Source organism: Elephantulus edwardii, unplaced genomic scaffold, assembly GCF_000299155.1.
Source record: "Elephantulus edwardii isolate Elephantulus edwardi_28Jun2011 unplaced genomic scaffold, EleEdw1.0 scaffold00073, whole genome shotgun sequence".
In the NCBI taxonomy this organism is placed as follows: Eukaryota; Metazoa; Chordata; class Mammalia; order Macroscelidea; family Macroscelididae; genus Elephantulus; species Elephantulus edwardii.
In genome coordinates, this window is record NW_006399823.1 from 13585956 (window position 1) to 13601831 (window position 15876).

The 15876-nt window shown below is 38.6% G+C and overlaps 1 protein-coding gene across 12 annotated transcripts in view; it reads left to right on the top strand.

Annotated features, from left to right (window-relative positions):
• PARD3 (par-3 family cell polarity regulator) overlaps positions 1-15876 on the top strand; it is an 869174-nt gene that overhangs the window by 415141 nt on the left and 438157 nt on the right. For 10 of the 12 annotated variants that reach the window (XM_006888934.1, XM_006888940.1, XM_006888941.1 and 7 more), the window contains exon 5: positions 4476-4607. The exons of the other annotated variants lie outside the window; for them this stretch is intronic. In XM_006888934.1, the coding sequence (XP_006888996.1) occupies positions 4476-4607 (132 nt within the window). The remainder of the gene's footprint in view (positions 1-4475; positions 4608-15876) is intronic. 12 annotated transcript variants of the gene reach the window in all.

Here is a 15876-nt window from a genome sequence, read left to right on the forward strand (position 1 = left end):
TTTATTTTTGTGTGTACCATCAAATCAGATCTGACTGGTACAGGAGGAAATTGTCCCTCCTTCTCCAGCAGAGCATCTGGTGGATTCGAACCATTCACCTCTGGGATTGCATCACAACTTCCCACCACTAGGCCACCAGAGCTCGCCAACATGTAGATTTCTTAATAAAGTGTTGGCTTCTCTCCCCATCTCATTCCTGTCTAGTCAGAGCCAACTCATAACTGGCCCTCCATTGGTTTTCCCTGGCTGTCAATTACACAAGAAGACACTCCTCATCTTTCTACCTTGGAGGCGGTAGTAGATTTGGACCAGCAGAGAGGGTTTGCAGAGCAGCTCTCTCTGAACTGTGCCATCACACTTCTCTAATGTTAGATTTTAGAAACACTTTATTTTTTTTTGTTATGAGTAGTTGTTGCTAGTTTTGTTTTTCTTATCCAGTAACTGCTGATTGATGGTTCTATAAATTTAATAAAAAAAAAAAAAAAAGAACATTCTGGGCACAGTTTAAAAAGGATCAACTTTTTTTTATTTATTTTTTACTTTTGTTTTTCTTGTGAGATGCTATCAAGTTGACTACAACTCATAGCGAAGCTATGAACAACAGGTCTGAGCCCTGCACTGTCCTGTGCCAATCTTGTTATCTCCAATGTGCTGGAGTTCTTTTTAGAGTCTGTTAGTCTGTCTTGTGGGGGTTGCCCTCTCTTTTTCTGACCCTCCATCTATCCAAGCATAATGCCTTTTTTCCAAGGACAGCTTTTCCTGACAACATGCCCAAAGTATGTGAGATGAATTTTCACTATCCTTGCCTCTGAGAAGCACTCTAGTTGTTTTTCCTCCAAGGTAGACTGGTTTATATTTTGGCAACCCTGTGGACAGTCAGTACTGTCTGGCAACACCACACCTTAAAGGCTTTGGGCTTAGATCAGGTGCATGTTAGTATCTTTAAATACTTTAATGACATCATTTCTCATCAGAACTTTATATAGATCCTTGACATCCTCTCCTTAAAAGATATATCTTTGGAGCAATTCCCCAACACATTGCACATTTTAATATTTGATTGCTGCTACCAATTGGCAGCAACAGTATGGATAGTGAAAAGATTGAGATAGTTAACAGTTTTAGTTTGCTTGGCTTCACAGTCAGCACTATTGGTACCAGCACCCAGAAAATCAGGAGACGATTTGCATTGGGAAAGTCAGCTGTGAGGGACCTCTCCAGAGTATGGAAGAACAACAATGTCAGGCTGGAGACTAAGGTGCGCCCGATCTGGGCTATAGTCTTCACAATTACGTGCTATGCATCAGAGAGCTGGACAGTGACTAGGGATGATAGAAAGAGAATTGATGCCTTTGAGCTGTGGTGCTGAAGAAGAGTGTTGAATATACCATGGACTGCTAGGAGAACAAACAGGTTTGTCCTAGGGATTCAACTCTGATATACACCTTTTCCTCATCTTAAACCCCATGCAGTGTTCCTTTGCCCTGCTTGGACTACTACTTCTTAGTATATGGATAGGTTTTTTTTAAGCATGATAAAGTATTCTAAGATTTTTTTTTTCCTCCTGTGTTGTCTATGCTTTGGGAAAGGGTATACATCAAGTTGTGTGTGGTGCAGTGCACACAGTTATCTAAGTGCTTCTCTAGTTTACTTACAGTATTTGGAATGAATGTGATATTGCTCAACCTAAGTTTTCTACAAATCTTAAGTCAGGATGCTGGATTCAGCGTTGCTGAGGAAGATAAGGCTGGAGCTTGATTTGGTTAGAAGTCTTTTATGAAGTTTTACATGAAAGATAAGTTAGTGTTGAACCAGGGCTGTGGTAGTGATTGTTTTTGTGTACCATTGGGTCAGAACCAACTTGTAGTTGACCCTCCATCAGATTTTCCAAGGCAGTAAGTCACACAGGAGGATTTTACCCATCTTTCTCCAGCAGAGCAGTTGGATTTAAACCACATGTCTTTGGCTTGGCAGTGCAGGCCCTTATCACTAAGCCACCAGGGCTACGGACAAGGAATGAAATGTGGGCAAAGAACAGTGATTCAAAAAGTTCTAGTAGCTGTGGAGATTACAGAAATAAGAAAGAAAGATAAGACTAAACTTTTTTTTTGTGGAGAACTAAGACATTGGTACAGGAGATAATTTTTATTTTAGATTCATTAAATTGGAAGTATTACTTAGACATTAATGAACATTTAAATCTTGTTTGTGGTTAGGAAAAATAGTTGGTGTTTTTGCCCTTAGCCTAAAAGTTGTTGGGATAGAGATTCCCACAGCTCCAATTGTGCCCCCTTTAAAAAAATGGTCTCTGTAGGGAGACAATAGTTTGTGGTCTACAGACTTAACTGATGAGAGCCTTTAAGAAGGACAGGAGTAAATGTCAGATAGTCAGAGAGAGAAAAGGAATGTAAGTAGTAAACTGAGTTTTGGGAACCATAAAAAGTGGGTTTTGTAGAGTCTGATCTCTTAAATTTATTGGCGTTATTTTTCTCTTTGTAAGTAGTATTTGTGGCATCTCGCAAACATCCAGTTTTCCATTAACTTTTCACTGAATAATTGTTGCATCCATTGATTATTTTTGTCTGCATGAATTATTTCATTAGGAGTTTGAAAATGGTGATTTTTTTTGAATTCTGTTATTTATTCTACTTCCATTACTTGGCACTGTTTTGTGAAGAGAAGCTTCCCCTCCTCAATTGGCACTGATTGATTTCTCTAAAGTGCTGTTCCTACTGAAAAAGCAGGGTAGAGTTTTAATATTTTCTGTTTAATTATTCATTTCAAACTAAGGTGTTGGTATAATAATTACTTCCAATGATAGACAATGAATATAAATGCCAGATCTGTAGTGAATGGTATAGTCACAAGTTACCGACCATAAAAAGTTGTTTTTATTTTTTCATTCACTCTCTTTAATAGTACATTTAAGGGTCAGCCATTAATAAATTTATCTACCTTGGTAACTTTTTATGTTTCTATTTATCTGAGCTGTGGGGCGATTCTCACTTGAGGGTACACAACAACAATGTGAAGTGTGTATATGTATATATATAACATATAGGGTACACATCTATGGAAACATCATATCCCACATCTCACATAACTGTCTACGCTTACAGGCTAAAGACCAGTCTTAGGGTGACATCTCAGTCAAGCGGCATAGGATTGCACTTTTTGCTCTTTTAGGGAGTATCTCTATGGAATCAAAATGACAACAGCACATTGAAATATTAATTAAGAACTTTGGAGGGGTGCAAGTAATTGAGTTTCTATTAAGGGAGAAGGAGCCAATCAGAGAAGGCAGGCAAAAATGGTTCGGTGCTCAAAGAATATAATGAGTGTAACTGAACTATACATGGAGAAACTGTTGAAATGTATGATTTGCTCCGTATCGTTTCAGTGACAAACCTAAAAAAAAGAATAATGTAGTTCATATAATGAAGAATAAAACTTTATATGTGTAACATTTAATACTATATTACTATTCATGGTATTAATGAAAATATTTAAGAGTTTCTTATTTTTACAGCATTTTCTTATTCTGAGGGATAACATAATTCCCCCCCCCCCATTCTTTAGTTAATATGTGAGTTAATGCTTTCAGCTAGTTTTTGAATTAAGTATAAAAACAGATAATAAAGAATTTTAGCTCCATGTTCAAAGTCACAAAAGAAAGATCTTTGTAAGGAGCAAATGCATTTGTTTTCTGTGCTTTAAACATTTTTGTTGTTGAATTATATAAGATATAGAAAGAAGATATATTTCATACTTGGTGTAAGTTCTTGGCTTGGGGAGTATGGGCAGGCGTGGAGGGGAGAGCATTTGTCTGTTGTGTTTATACACGCCTGCAGCCAACTTCTCTGATAAAGTCATTACTTTCCCTTCACCTGAGCACATGACTACATTTCTGTGGCCTAGTCTGGGCGGAATTTCCTCAGTCAGCTATTTTATATAGGATTGGAGAAATAATTTTTAATTTATAGAGCCCTTTCTCTGTGATATTTCAAAATCAGTTACAACAGTTTTTAGAAGGTATTTTATTTAAGCACATAACTTTTTATTATTGTTTTGTATTGTGATTTGAGTGAAAATTTAAACAGCTAATTGATGTTTCCAATCAACTATTTATATACATTTTGTTCTGTAAAAGAGATTTCAATACCCACACTGTAATCGTACTTTCTCCACATCCTCCCTATAATTCTGTTTTTTGGTTTTTGTTTTTTTAAATTCATTTCAGTGAACATCTACAGAGATTTTGGAATTCCATTCATTCATTGTTGCACTTTTCTCCCCGCCCACCGCACCCCCAGTTCACTCCTCTCCTTGAAAAGCAAAAGAAAAACTCCTTCATTGGTACACAATCCTTCCCGCACCCCCCAACCCCCCCACCTGTAGCTCTGCTGTCTTCCTGCTCTTTAACTTTGTACCGTCTGGGTTTTTTTAATAAGATTTTTTTTTCCTCTTTTGAACAGAAAGATGAAAACTACCGAAGCCTCCCACGGGATACTAGCAACTGGTCTAACCAATTTCAGAGAGACAATGCACGCTCTTCTCTGAGTGCCAGCCATCCAATGGTGGACAAGTGGCTGGAGAAGCAAGAGCAGGTAATGGAAGCAAATCTTTACACACAAGACCTTTGCACTGTATTCTGGTCAGCACTTCAATGTTGTTTACTGCCAATGATATAGTTGTTGTTAATGTCAGAACTGTCTTGGAATTGACCCTCCAGGATATTTTCAGAGACAGTAAATCACATGGGAGAAGATTTCCCTTTTTTCTCTCCTGAAGGTGCAAGTGGATTTGGACTCCTATGTTTGGGTTGGCAGCAGTTTTCAAGTGTTTTTACATAGTAGGCCAGTAGAGGTCCTAGAGTGATAATGATGTTGTGTACTGGTGAGTTGGAACCAACCCATAGTTGACCCTCTACTTTGTTTTCCGAAGCAGTAAATTACATGTGAAAAGATTGCCTTTCTTTCTCCACTAGCTGTTAGATTTGCAGCACCTGCCCTTGAAATGGCAGCAGTTTCAAAATCTTTCAATTGTTAGGCCTTATAAACTAGGCCACCAGGGCATCTGGAATGATGATGTTGTTAATGTGTGCTTAGAGTTGGAACCAACCCATACCTGACTCTCCAGTGGGTTTTCAGAGGTGGTAAATCTCATGGGGAGAGATTGCCCATCCTTCTGCAGAACAGCTAGTGGAATTGAACCTGTTGGGAGTGCAGCACAGCTTCTTACCACTAGGCCACCAGAGCTAGGTTAATTCTTTCTAACACACTTGAGTTGAGCACCAGACTGTGTGTTAGAGTCATCTAACATAAATTCAAAACCCATTTCTGTGGATGGCCTTTATCGAGATATCTTATGAGCAATTATGAATATTTGCTGTGGATGCTGGAGAGATTTTAATGTTAGTGGAACTTAGTCATTTCACGGAAAATAATAAAGGTAGTGAGTACATTTGCAGTGCTACCCATGGCCTTTTCCTGTCATGGACAACATCTCAAAGGATCTGAACAGGTAAGTGAGAATTTCTCTTATTCTTGACTTCATCTCCTGGGAGAAACATATGAGCTTGTGGTATTTCAGAGTTCATATTGTTTTGTTAAGTTCGAGGAAATACTTTTTCCGCAATATAAATGACCTAGTTAGAATTGATGAATTCAGCCTGCATTGTTACCACCTGAAATTTGTGAACTTAAAATTGTTCACCACTCAGTAGAAACAACTGCTTTCCAGTTTCAGGTGGAATGATTCTTTGTAAAATCGGTACATCAACGTTAGAGTAAAAAATTACCTGTGCTTTCATATGAAGAATTTGACTGCTAGAATTTGATGTATAAAATGCAAATCATTCAGTTGTTGCTTTCTTTAAAGGTCATTATAGTCACAGTGCTTTTAAAGAGCTTGGGATTCTGGTATATTTGTAGTTTTAACATTTTTATTATTTTTAAAAACCTATACTTTGTTATTGAATAAGCTCTTATAAATAGAATGTTAGGTGTCCACTGAGGTGGCACTGAGTATCAGCGGAAATCCAGCCTAGCAGTTCTCTTTTTGTTGTGAGTTTAGTCTTTTAAGTATTCCCTGTATGTCATTTGATTTCAGTGTATAATATCTCTTCTGTGGCTTCCTCAACCCCTCTTCCATTTTCTCATTGAAAATATAATGTGAAAGAATGTTTTATTGTTTATCTACTATAGTAATTTTAACAATTATCAATAATTCTGTTGCCTACATGTTAGAAAAGCTTTTTTTCACTTTAGTTTAGTGATATCAATGGAGAAAAATCCTAAGTATTTTATTTATTTCATCTCAGTCTTTATTTCATATTGTCAGCCTCTTATGGCTATGTATGGATGTTTATGGTCAGGTTATGTAAGGTTGTGTATGAGTTATATGCGCGTGTAAAACATCCACATGAATGGCAACACATCTGTCTTTTACCCCATCAATGATCTGGAAGGCAAGATTTTGATCATAAAGTCATGTGAATGGTGCATATGGTTGATGTACTTGATTGCTAGTGGAAAGGTTGGAAGTTTGAGTACACTCGGACACACATTAGAAAACATGCTTGGACTTTCTGCTTCTAAAAACCAGCCTTTTCAAACCCTTGAGAGCACATTTCTGCTGTTGACATGATTTAAGGCAGACATTAGGACAACTGTACTTACTTACGTGTAAATATTGTCTGACCAAAAGACCACTTCATGACAATATTCTGTTAAGGAAAGATCATTGCCTCAAAATTTTAATGCATTTTAAAATTGTTACTATTATTTGTTCTTGCTTGGAAATGCATATTTTATAGTTTATAAAGTTTAGTGTATGCCTGGTGTCAGAATGGCTAGATGTTTCAACTAGTGATTTAGTATCTATGAGATTTGGGTGTGTTACACAACTTGTTTAGATAAACCTTAGTTTATTCATCCATCAAATGGGAATAGTCATAAAATTTGTCACATGAGAAGCTACCTCAAGTAATGTAATTCCCATGAAGGATTTATGGTTATGTTTGCCTCCTAGAAACACTCAGTATGTCTTTATAGATTAATTAATCGGAACATCATTGATAAGGACAGAGAATCTAAAAGCAGATAAAATAATTATTAAAATTTTCTAAGTCATACAATAAGGAATCTGGAGATAAGGTTGAGAGCTTCATCTGCTTGATGTCGAGATTGAACATCCACTTTCTCCATCTTTTCTCTGGAACGCCTGTGGGACCTGGGTTTTTTCCTGAAGCATGACTTTCCTGCCGGAGCTCCATCCATCATGCCAGAAGGGGCGAGCACCCCCTTTTCCCTCTATATGAGCCTTTTTGAAAGCTAGTGAACTTCGCACAAGACCCCACGTGCTTCCCCAGCAGATGTTCTTTCTAGTCAGTTCTGACTCGTAGTGACCCTCTGTCTAGTTTCTGAGGCTATAAATTGCTTGGGAAGAGATTGCCCCTCTTTCTCTCATGGTGGATTTGAACGGCAGGAGAGTCTCAGTCATTAGCTTAGTAGAGCAACTCACTATGAATTGTATTAATGTCTATTGATGGGTGAAAAGGAGTAAAATCCGAGTTGGTTGAGACTGATTGAGCTTGTCCCCCTCGAGTCAAGGAGGAGAATTGGTCAGCCCCCATGAAACGCATAACTGATCATATCTTGGATCAAATCAAAGTTGTGTTAAAGAGCCCTGGTGGAGAAATTGTTGTAGTCTGCTAATTACATGATCAGCACTTCAGATTCCTAGAGGAAAGGGAGAAGGTCTCCTCTTGTAAAGACTTGGAGCTCATGAGGGTCACTATGAGCACGGACCTCCTCCACAGCAGTGATGGATTTATGGTTTTGGGCTTGCGTGTTTTGTTTGTTGTTTGTTTGGTTTGTTGTTGTTTTTTTGCCCCTAGCAAGGGTTTTTAATTGGTTTTAAAGCAAGGAAGGAAGTAGGTGAGGATGTTCCTCTTGGTATGAGTAACAATCAGTCGTGTGCTAAAAATGGCCATTTTTATTGTAGGATTAGGAGTGGATAAAATGGCATCCTGCGTTTCAAAACTGCACTTAATTATATTATAAAGGTATAACTTACTGCACTTGTATTCCTGTTTTTTAAGACAGTAATATAGTTCTGGGCTTTGGTTTATAAGACAATTGCTTTTTAAGCAAAAGTGGTTGCTTTGAATGTCTACACACTTTTTCTCCCCTTAAATAAGGAATCTTGTGTTTTTTTTTTCTTTTGAAGTTATTTGAAGTATTTTTACATGGTTAAACAGTTTTATTTTGCAAACAGTTTCTCTCATACTTTCTCTCTTATAGTCTATTAGTCTGTGTAGATACCATTAGCTGATTTCTCAGAAACACTTCTTTCTTAGTATACATTTTAAGAAATGATGATCCACTCACTAAATTTTATATTAATGAGACTGCCTTTACCTGGAACAGTAGTAGCCATTAGTGATTTCACATCAACAGGATACTTAATTAGACCCAAAACTACCTAACAGAGCAAGGGCAGCACAAGGAAACCCATTAAAATGATATTGTACAATACTTTTTAATTTTTTTTTTAAGTTGTTGAGAAATAAGCACTATGCTGTTGTTTGGGACAGAAGAGAAACAGTAGGTTATCTTGGAAATCCAGGCTAGCATTTTCCATATAATTGCCTTTTTATTCAGTTCAACATTCTCCTGACTTTGATGGGTGATGTCTCTTTTGTGACTCTTTTGGTTTTGCCATTAAAAATATATTGAAGAGGGTGGCATCGTATCAAGCAAAAGTGTGCTTCTGTGGTCTTAAAAACAAAACCACAAAACCAGCCCCCTGCCATTACTCTTTGGATTCAGCAGGGTAGAACTGATGCTGTTCTCCCTTCAGCTGTGCCAGCTGCTCTGAAGAGGTCAATAGAGTTCTAGATTTTATATGCCTCCAGTGGGCTTGTTTTTGCTCTATTTCCTCCTAGAGTGCTTGTCTCTCATTATCTTTGTTTTTGAAGGCAATTATGACCACATCAGCTTCACCAGTGGGAATAAACATTAGAGATGAAAAGGACAAAAGACTACTGTAGTGCTGAGCTAGCAGGTACCTTTAGACACGGAGGGTGCCTTCCTCTTTGTGTGGGACAGATCCATTAAAGGATAATACAACTTCTTTCCCTCTGTCAGAATATGGGTAAATTTCACTTTCTAACAAAAGCCAGGTGATGTTTTTTATGAGAACTCTGCAGCAGGGAGCCACCTGGGGTCAAGCCCGACATAATTTCTAGATACCGTGCCTTGCTTTTCTGTGGCTAATTCACCTTGTTCAGAGAGAATATCCTATAGTTGAATCCTGCATCAGATTCATCTCACAAGCTAGAGGGCTGTGTGTCTTTGAAAGAGCATCCTTTTCTTGTGTCAATCTTGTAAGTTCTTTTTTCCTGAGAGAGCTCAGAGGAAGCACAAAGGATTTGGAAATGAAGCAAGCTGTTGTTGAAAATGTATTACCTTGAAAAGCACTTCTGTACGCGTGATGTTTTAACTCCGAGGCCCAAGAAACAAAAATTGCAGCAAAATTCCAAGTTGTGATGTTTGACGATGTTTTAGAAAGTTTGAGTCTCTCTTTCACATTACTATTTCCCTGACTTTAAGCAGACCATAATTCCTTATTGGCAGATAATGGATCATAAGCTGACTTTGTTCTCTTACCCCAAGACTTTATTGGAACTAATAAATCCCATAAAGAAGGAGGCAGGAACTTGACAATACGTGACTGGAAGAATTTAGGAGCCGAAAGTAGAGGGATCTTTGGGGGAATATAAGCTAATTGGGAGTCTGCCATTTTCACTCCCTTCTCTTGGTGAAGAGACCTGCACCTAATTAACAGAAACAGCGACAAGGTGCGAGGCACTTTCCTCCAGCACTTAAGCTCAGTTATAGGGGAATGACTACTTTGACCTTTTGAGAAAATCTGCATTTGGGGGGTCCTTTCTTTCCAGGAAAATCTTCATCTAATATGACATGTCTTACTGAAGGAGGCACACTGAGACTAAAATAACATTGAAGGTGTATTGACGGCACACTTCAAATGTCGAGTAAGTCAAAGCGCCAAGTAAGTCCTTCCCTCATGGTGGTATCCTTGATTTCCAGAGAGTAGTCCTAAGGTCTAGAATGGAAAATGCAAAGTCAGGACTTTCAGGAAATAAGGCAATGCTGTTTCTACTTACCCTCCCTCCAACATAATTCATGTCCTCACTGGAGCTCTGGTGCTGGGGTTCATCGAGAGTCAGAGGATTAATCCAAAGGCTGTGCTTCTCTGGCAGTTTGAACCCACCAGCTGTTCTCAGTGAAAAAGCTGGACAGTTTCCTTCCATGTGATTTTCAGCCTCAGAACCCTGATTCTTTTGTTGTGAGTTGGAATCAACTTGATGGCGTAAGTTTGAGTTTGGAATGTATGTGTGTGTGCACATTTATCTAAAGAGGGGAGTTGACCAACACGTTCCAGAATTAAGTGCAGTAGCTTTGTAAACTCCTCTGTCTAAATCTTGTTAGCTTTTGTCAGATGAGTTTCCAACTCATGGTGATCCCATGCAAACTGATACTATGTTATGCTCATTATGTGTTGTGGAAGGTACTGCTGTGAATTATAGGGTTTCAGTGGCTCAATTTTGGAAGTAGATCAGACCTTTCTTCCTGATCTGTCTTACACTGTAAACTGTTGACGTAACCACACACAAGTCTCCACTGACTGATGAAGTACAACAACTGGGAATCAAACCTGGATCTCACATCTCACATGAATGAATTTTACACCACACCACCACTGCCAATCATCTCTTTGTGTTGTGTGCCATTGAGTCAGAACCAACTCATAGTTGACCTTCCAGATTATTTTCAGAAACCAAATGTGCTGGAGGAGATTGCCCTTTACCAGTAAGCCACCAGAGCTCCCCAGTCCATCTCATTGTTGTTGTTGTATACTGACCAATAGCTGACGTTCTGATGAGTTTTCAGAGGCAGTTAATCACATGGGAAGAGACTGCCTATCCTTCTCCCACAAAGCACCTGGGGGATTTGAACCATGTGCCTTCAGGATTGTAGCACAGCTACTCACCACTGGGCCACCAGAGCTCCCTTTGTAGATCCTACTTCTTGGCACTGTCATTGATTGTGTTGCATTAAGAAATTTCCAGTAACTTTGTAGAGTTCATGTTCACTGTTGACAAATTGGAAAAAGTAATACCTGTATGGCAGTTAGTTTTATTTTATTCTTTTGCCTTTTATTTTAGGTAAGAATAGTGGAGTTAAAAGTTCCAGTGCAACAACTTTCTCTAGTATTAACTTTCTTCCTTATCTTTTTGTATTTTAAGTACCATTTGGAATACTGGGCTGACTCCTTTCCATCCCTGGTGTTTCTGATGCCCTCATCATCCTTTTAGAATTTGATTCTTGCCTCTGTGGCATCTTATCAGAATTAGAATAAAATATAATCTTTTAAAATCATCTCTTGCTCTTTCCTGAAGAACATAATCTGACCCAAGAATGGCATTAGTGTTTAATCTCTGTTTATGGTCCTTTTTTTCTAAAAAGATTTCCTTTTGTTTTCAACAGGCATGCTTATTGTAATGCGATTAAGTGCAAAAATGGCATGTAAAGATGCTGAGTGTCTTAGGAGGTACTAGAGCATTATTAGGTGTCTGGATCTTTTTATATTATGATTGGAGTTGGAAGATCACAGTGTCACTCATCTACATTTGAACTTGGGTTATGTACTTTTAAGAAGCACTTGCCAGCTTCTTTTCCTTTATAACTAGCTGTATTATATTGCTGCTTTGGCCTATGGAGCTAAAAGCCTGCAAGCAGCAGGGGATTGAGTCACAAAGTCTACTGAGTGAAAATCTTTGCTGGTGTGCAGATTAACCTTCATGGAGGATGTTAGGAGCTGATGATTTTCTTGCCTGTGAATACAGCTGCTGGAACTAGAAATTTAGACCTTGCACTGTGGATAAAGATGACTTTTCATTTTTCGCTTTGACCCTCAGGTGTCTTTTCATATTTTTATTTCAGACAGTCTTAGAGATTTGTTTGTTGTTATGAGCAGTATAATTAAATACAAGGATGAAAAGAATACAGGCTTTATATGATAACTCTCTTTATTCCTACCCATCTGTAATGTCATTATCTTTTGAATTTTTTTATTTCCATGTTCTGTGTACAGTGAAGCTGCTATTCTTTAAAAAAAAATCCACAAAACAAAACAAACAACACCAGCAAAACAAATAAAAAACTCACAACAACAAAAGAAGCTGATTAAGCAATTGCATTAATATTTTCAGCTTTCAGTATGTTGTTTTCAGTACCAGTTTCCTATAGCAAATAGGAATTAAATCACTCAAAATTGTATTTTAATTTTAGAATTTGACAATCTAAGTGGATATACTTTTTCAAGCACAGGCTTCTACCAGCCACCTTGAATATGTTGGTGTTGTGTACCACTGAGTTAGAACCAACCGAGAGCTGACACGCCAATGGATTTTCAGAGGCAATAAATCGCACAGGATTTACTGCTTAGCTTTCTCCTTAGAGGATCTGGTAGATTCAAACCACATACTTTTGCACTGTATGCACAGTTCTTTGCCATTAAGGACAACTGCCTGGTCAACTGTGACATTGTGACATTGGCAACAATGTCTCTAATGCCACAAGTCTTCTAAACCCAGCCTGTATTTCTGGCAGTTCTCCATTCATGTACTGTTCCAGTTGTTTCTGGATAATCTTCAGCAGGATTTGCTTGCGTGTGATATCAGTGATACAGGAAGGGATCATGTTTGTTCTCATTACAAAGAAAGGTAACCGTGAATCCACCAGATGCCCTGCTGGAGGAGGAGCAATATCCTCCTGTACCACTTGATTCTGATTTGATGGTTCACAACAACAAAACAAAAAGTAAGCTAATTTCCCCTAAGAAAGGTGACATGACAGAGTGTGGAAATTATCAAACAATGGAGAACTGCCGGAAATACACTCTGGGTTTAGAAGACCTGTGGCATTAGAGACGTTGTTGCCAATGTCACAAGGATCTTGGCTGAAAGCCAAGAGTACCAGAGAAATGTCAATCTGTTTTTCATTGAATATGCAAAGGCATTTGACTATGAGGATCACAACAAATTGTGGCAGACTCTGGGAAGAATGGGCATCCAGAATAGTTGATTGTGTTTATGCGAAACTTGTACTTGGACCAGGAAGCAGTTCTCAGAACAGAACAGGGAAACACTGCATGGTTCAAAATCAGGAAAGGCGTGCATCAGGGATGCATCCTGTCTCCATACCTTTTCAATCTAGGTGCAGAACAGCTCATTCGGGAGGCTCACCTTTATGAGAAGGAATGTGGCATCAGGATTGGAGGAAGACTCATCAATAGTGTACGTTATGCAGATAGCACAAGCTTGCTTGGTGAAACTGAGAGAGACCTGAAGCATTTGCTGTGGAAGATCTAGGACTGTAGGCTTCAATATAGATTGAACCTCAACATTAAGAAGGCAGAGATTCTCACTGCTGGGCCAGTGATAGATGGAGAAGAGACTAAGGTTGTTAACAAGTACAGCTTGCTCAGTTCCACAATCAGCACTCTTGGCACCAGCAGTCAGGAACTCAAAAGACGAATTGCATAGGGAAAGTATGCTGTCAGGGACCTCTCCAGAATACTGAGAAGCAAAGATATCAGTCTTGAGACCAAGGTGCACCTGATCCAGACCGTGGTCTCCGTAATTACTTGCTATGCGTCATAGAGCTGGACAATAAGTAAGGATGACAGAAGAATCATTGATGCCTTTGAGCTGTGTTGCTGGAGAAGAGTCTTGAACATACCATGGATAGCCAAGAAAACAAATCGGTCTGTCTTGCACAGGGTGAAACTGTTTCTCCTTGAAGGCTAGGATATTGAAGCTTTGTCTCATATACTTTGGGCACGTCACCAAGAGAGACTGGTCCTTAGAGATGTACATCATGCTGGGAAGGGTCGAAGACCCTGGATTAGATAGATTGATAAAGTAACTGTGGCAATGGGGGTTGGTGTGTTGGAATCTGTGAGACTGGCTCAGGACAGGGCAGACTTCAGAGCTGCTGTACATGGGGTCGCTATGAGTCACAGGTGACTGGATAGCACATAACAACAACAACAACAACCAGTTGCAGAGCTTCCTACCTGGAATGTGGTCCTGGAAAATTTTTAAATCCTAAAATAGTATGTCTACTTTTTGTTATTTTCCCCCCTCTTTGAGGATGGAAAATGTATAGCTTTTCATATTTCCATTGGATCTCTGTATTTATTGGAAATGTATATTTCCCTAGACTTCTTTTTCTTCGAGTTAAATAGAGGCTTTCTTTAATGGCTGAACACATCATAAATAATAATTAAAAAAAAAGAATCAAAATACTGAAAGTAAACATGTGGTTTCCATAGCATAATGTCTGATGGTGTGGGGGTAGAGGTGGGATTTTGTGTTTTAGTTCATATACTTGCATTGCCTGTACTTGTTTTATAATAAGCATGAGTCGACTTTTGAAATGCTTTTATTTTTAATACTCTTCAAGCTTTATAAGGTGGAGCATTTTTATAAACTGGAGCAGTTTTTCTTCATTTTATTGAGTACTGTGATTCCTGTGTTGTAAATGAGAATTGCGGTAATGTTACTTTTGGAATTAGTTAAACCCTTTGAGAACCATTATATCTCCTTCTACCTTTGGAAGTCGCCTTAATTCTCTGAACTAATCATAACTGGCCCTCTTGTGGCTTTGCTTCATATTTCAGAAGAAAAAAGAATAGAAATAGTATTCTAAAAGTACCCCCATTTTCCCTCCACCAAATTTACGAAACTACCTGTGTTTGTGTTTATGTCTTCGTTTTTTATATGAAAAAACCCCTGAGCTTTTCAAATGCTTTTCAAATCTTCTATCTCTTGGATCTTTTCAGTCTTCACACTTTGAGCTACATTAACCTGTCTTCCAAACCATGATATTTTCTCTCTCCTTTCCTCTCTTTCTATATACTAGATTATTCTTATCAGTGAACAGACTTGTGTAACTCCTTCTTAAACTCCAAGGACGTAATGGGAACCCTTTTGATATTCACAGGACCCTGAAGCTTCTGGTTCATTTGTATCCCTAACAAACAAACAAAAAAAGAAACAACACCATCTAAACATACTGATTAGTTGAGTAAGAGAAGGAACTGGTTTTGAATTGGTGCTGTTTGAAGACTTCCCCTTTCTGATGTTTAGCAAGTTTGAAATGATACGGTTTTGGTATGTATAGTTACTCTAAGGTAAATGACTTCTTTTACTTAAATATATGTTGGTTTTAGGTGCCAGGAATTTGCTTGTGACTCATAGCAACCCTTTGTACAATAGCTCTGAACCGTGCTTTATCTTGAGCCAAATTCATTGTCTCCAATGCACCTACCTCCATTACCCCAGTCATTAAATAAATCCATCTCATCCGTGGTCATATATTTGACATACAAACCCACACAAAATAGCTATAGCATTAGCTCCTCATAGAGTGGGTTTTCCCTCTTTTTTTTCTCATAACCAAAGAAAAGATGTTGTTGTTGTTGTTGTTATGTGCCGTCGAGTGGCCTGCAACTCATAGCGACCCTATGTACAACAGCCCTAAACTCCGCTCTGTCCTGTGCCAATCGCACTGTCTCCAACACTCCCATCCCAATTAGTGCACCTCATAGAGGGCCTTCCTCTCCTGCGCCGTCCCTCCACCCTCCCAAGCATGATGTCTCTCTCTAAGGACCGGTCTCTCCTCACAACATATCCAAAGTATGTTAGACGGAGCCTCAGAATCCTTGCCTCCAAGGAGCCACCCGATTTAACCCTTTCCAGGTCAAATCTGTTTGTTTTCC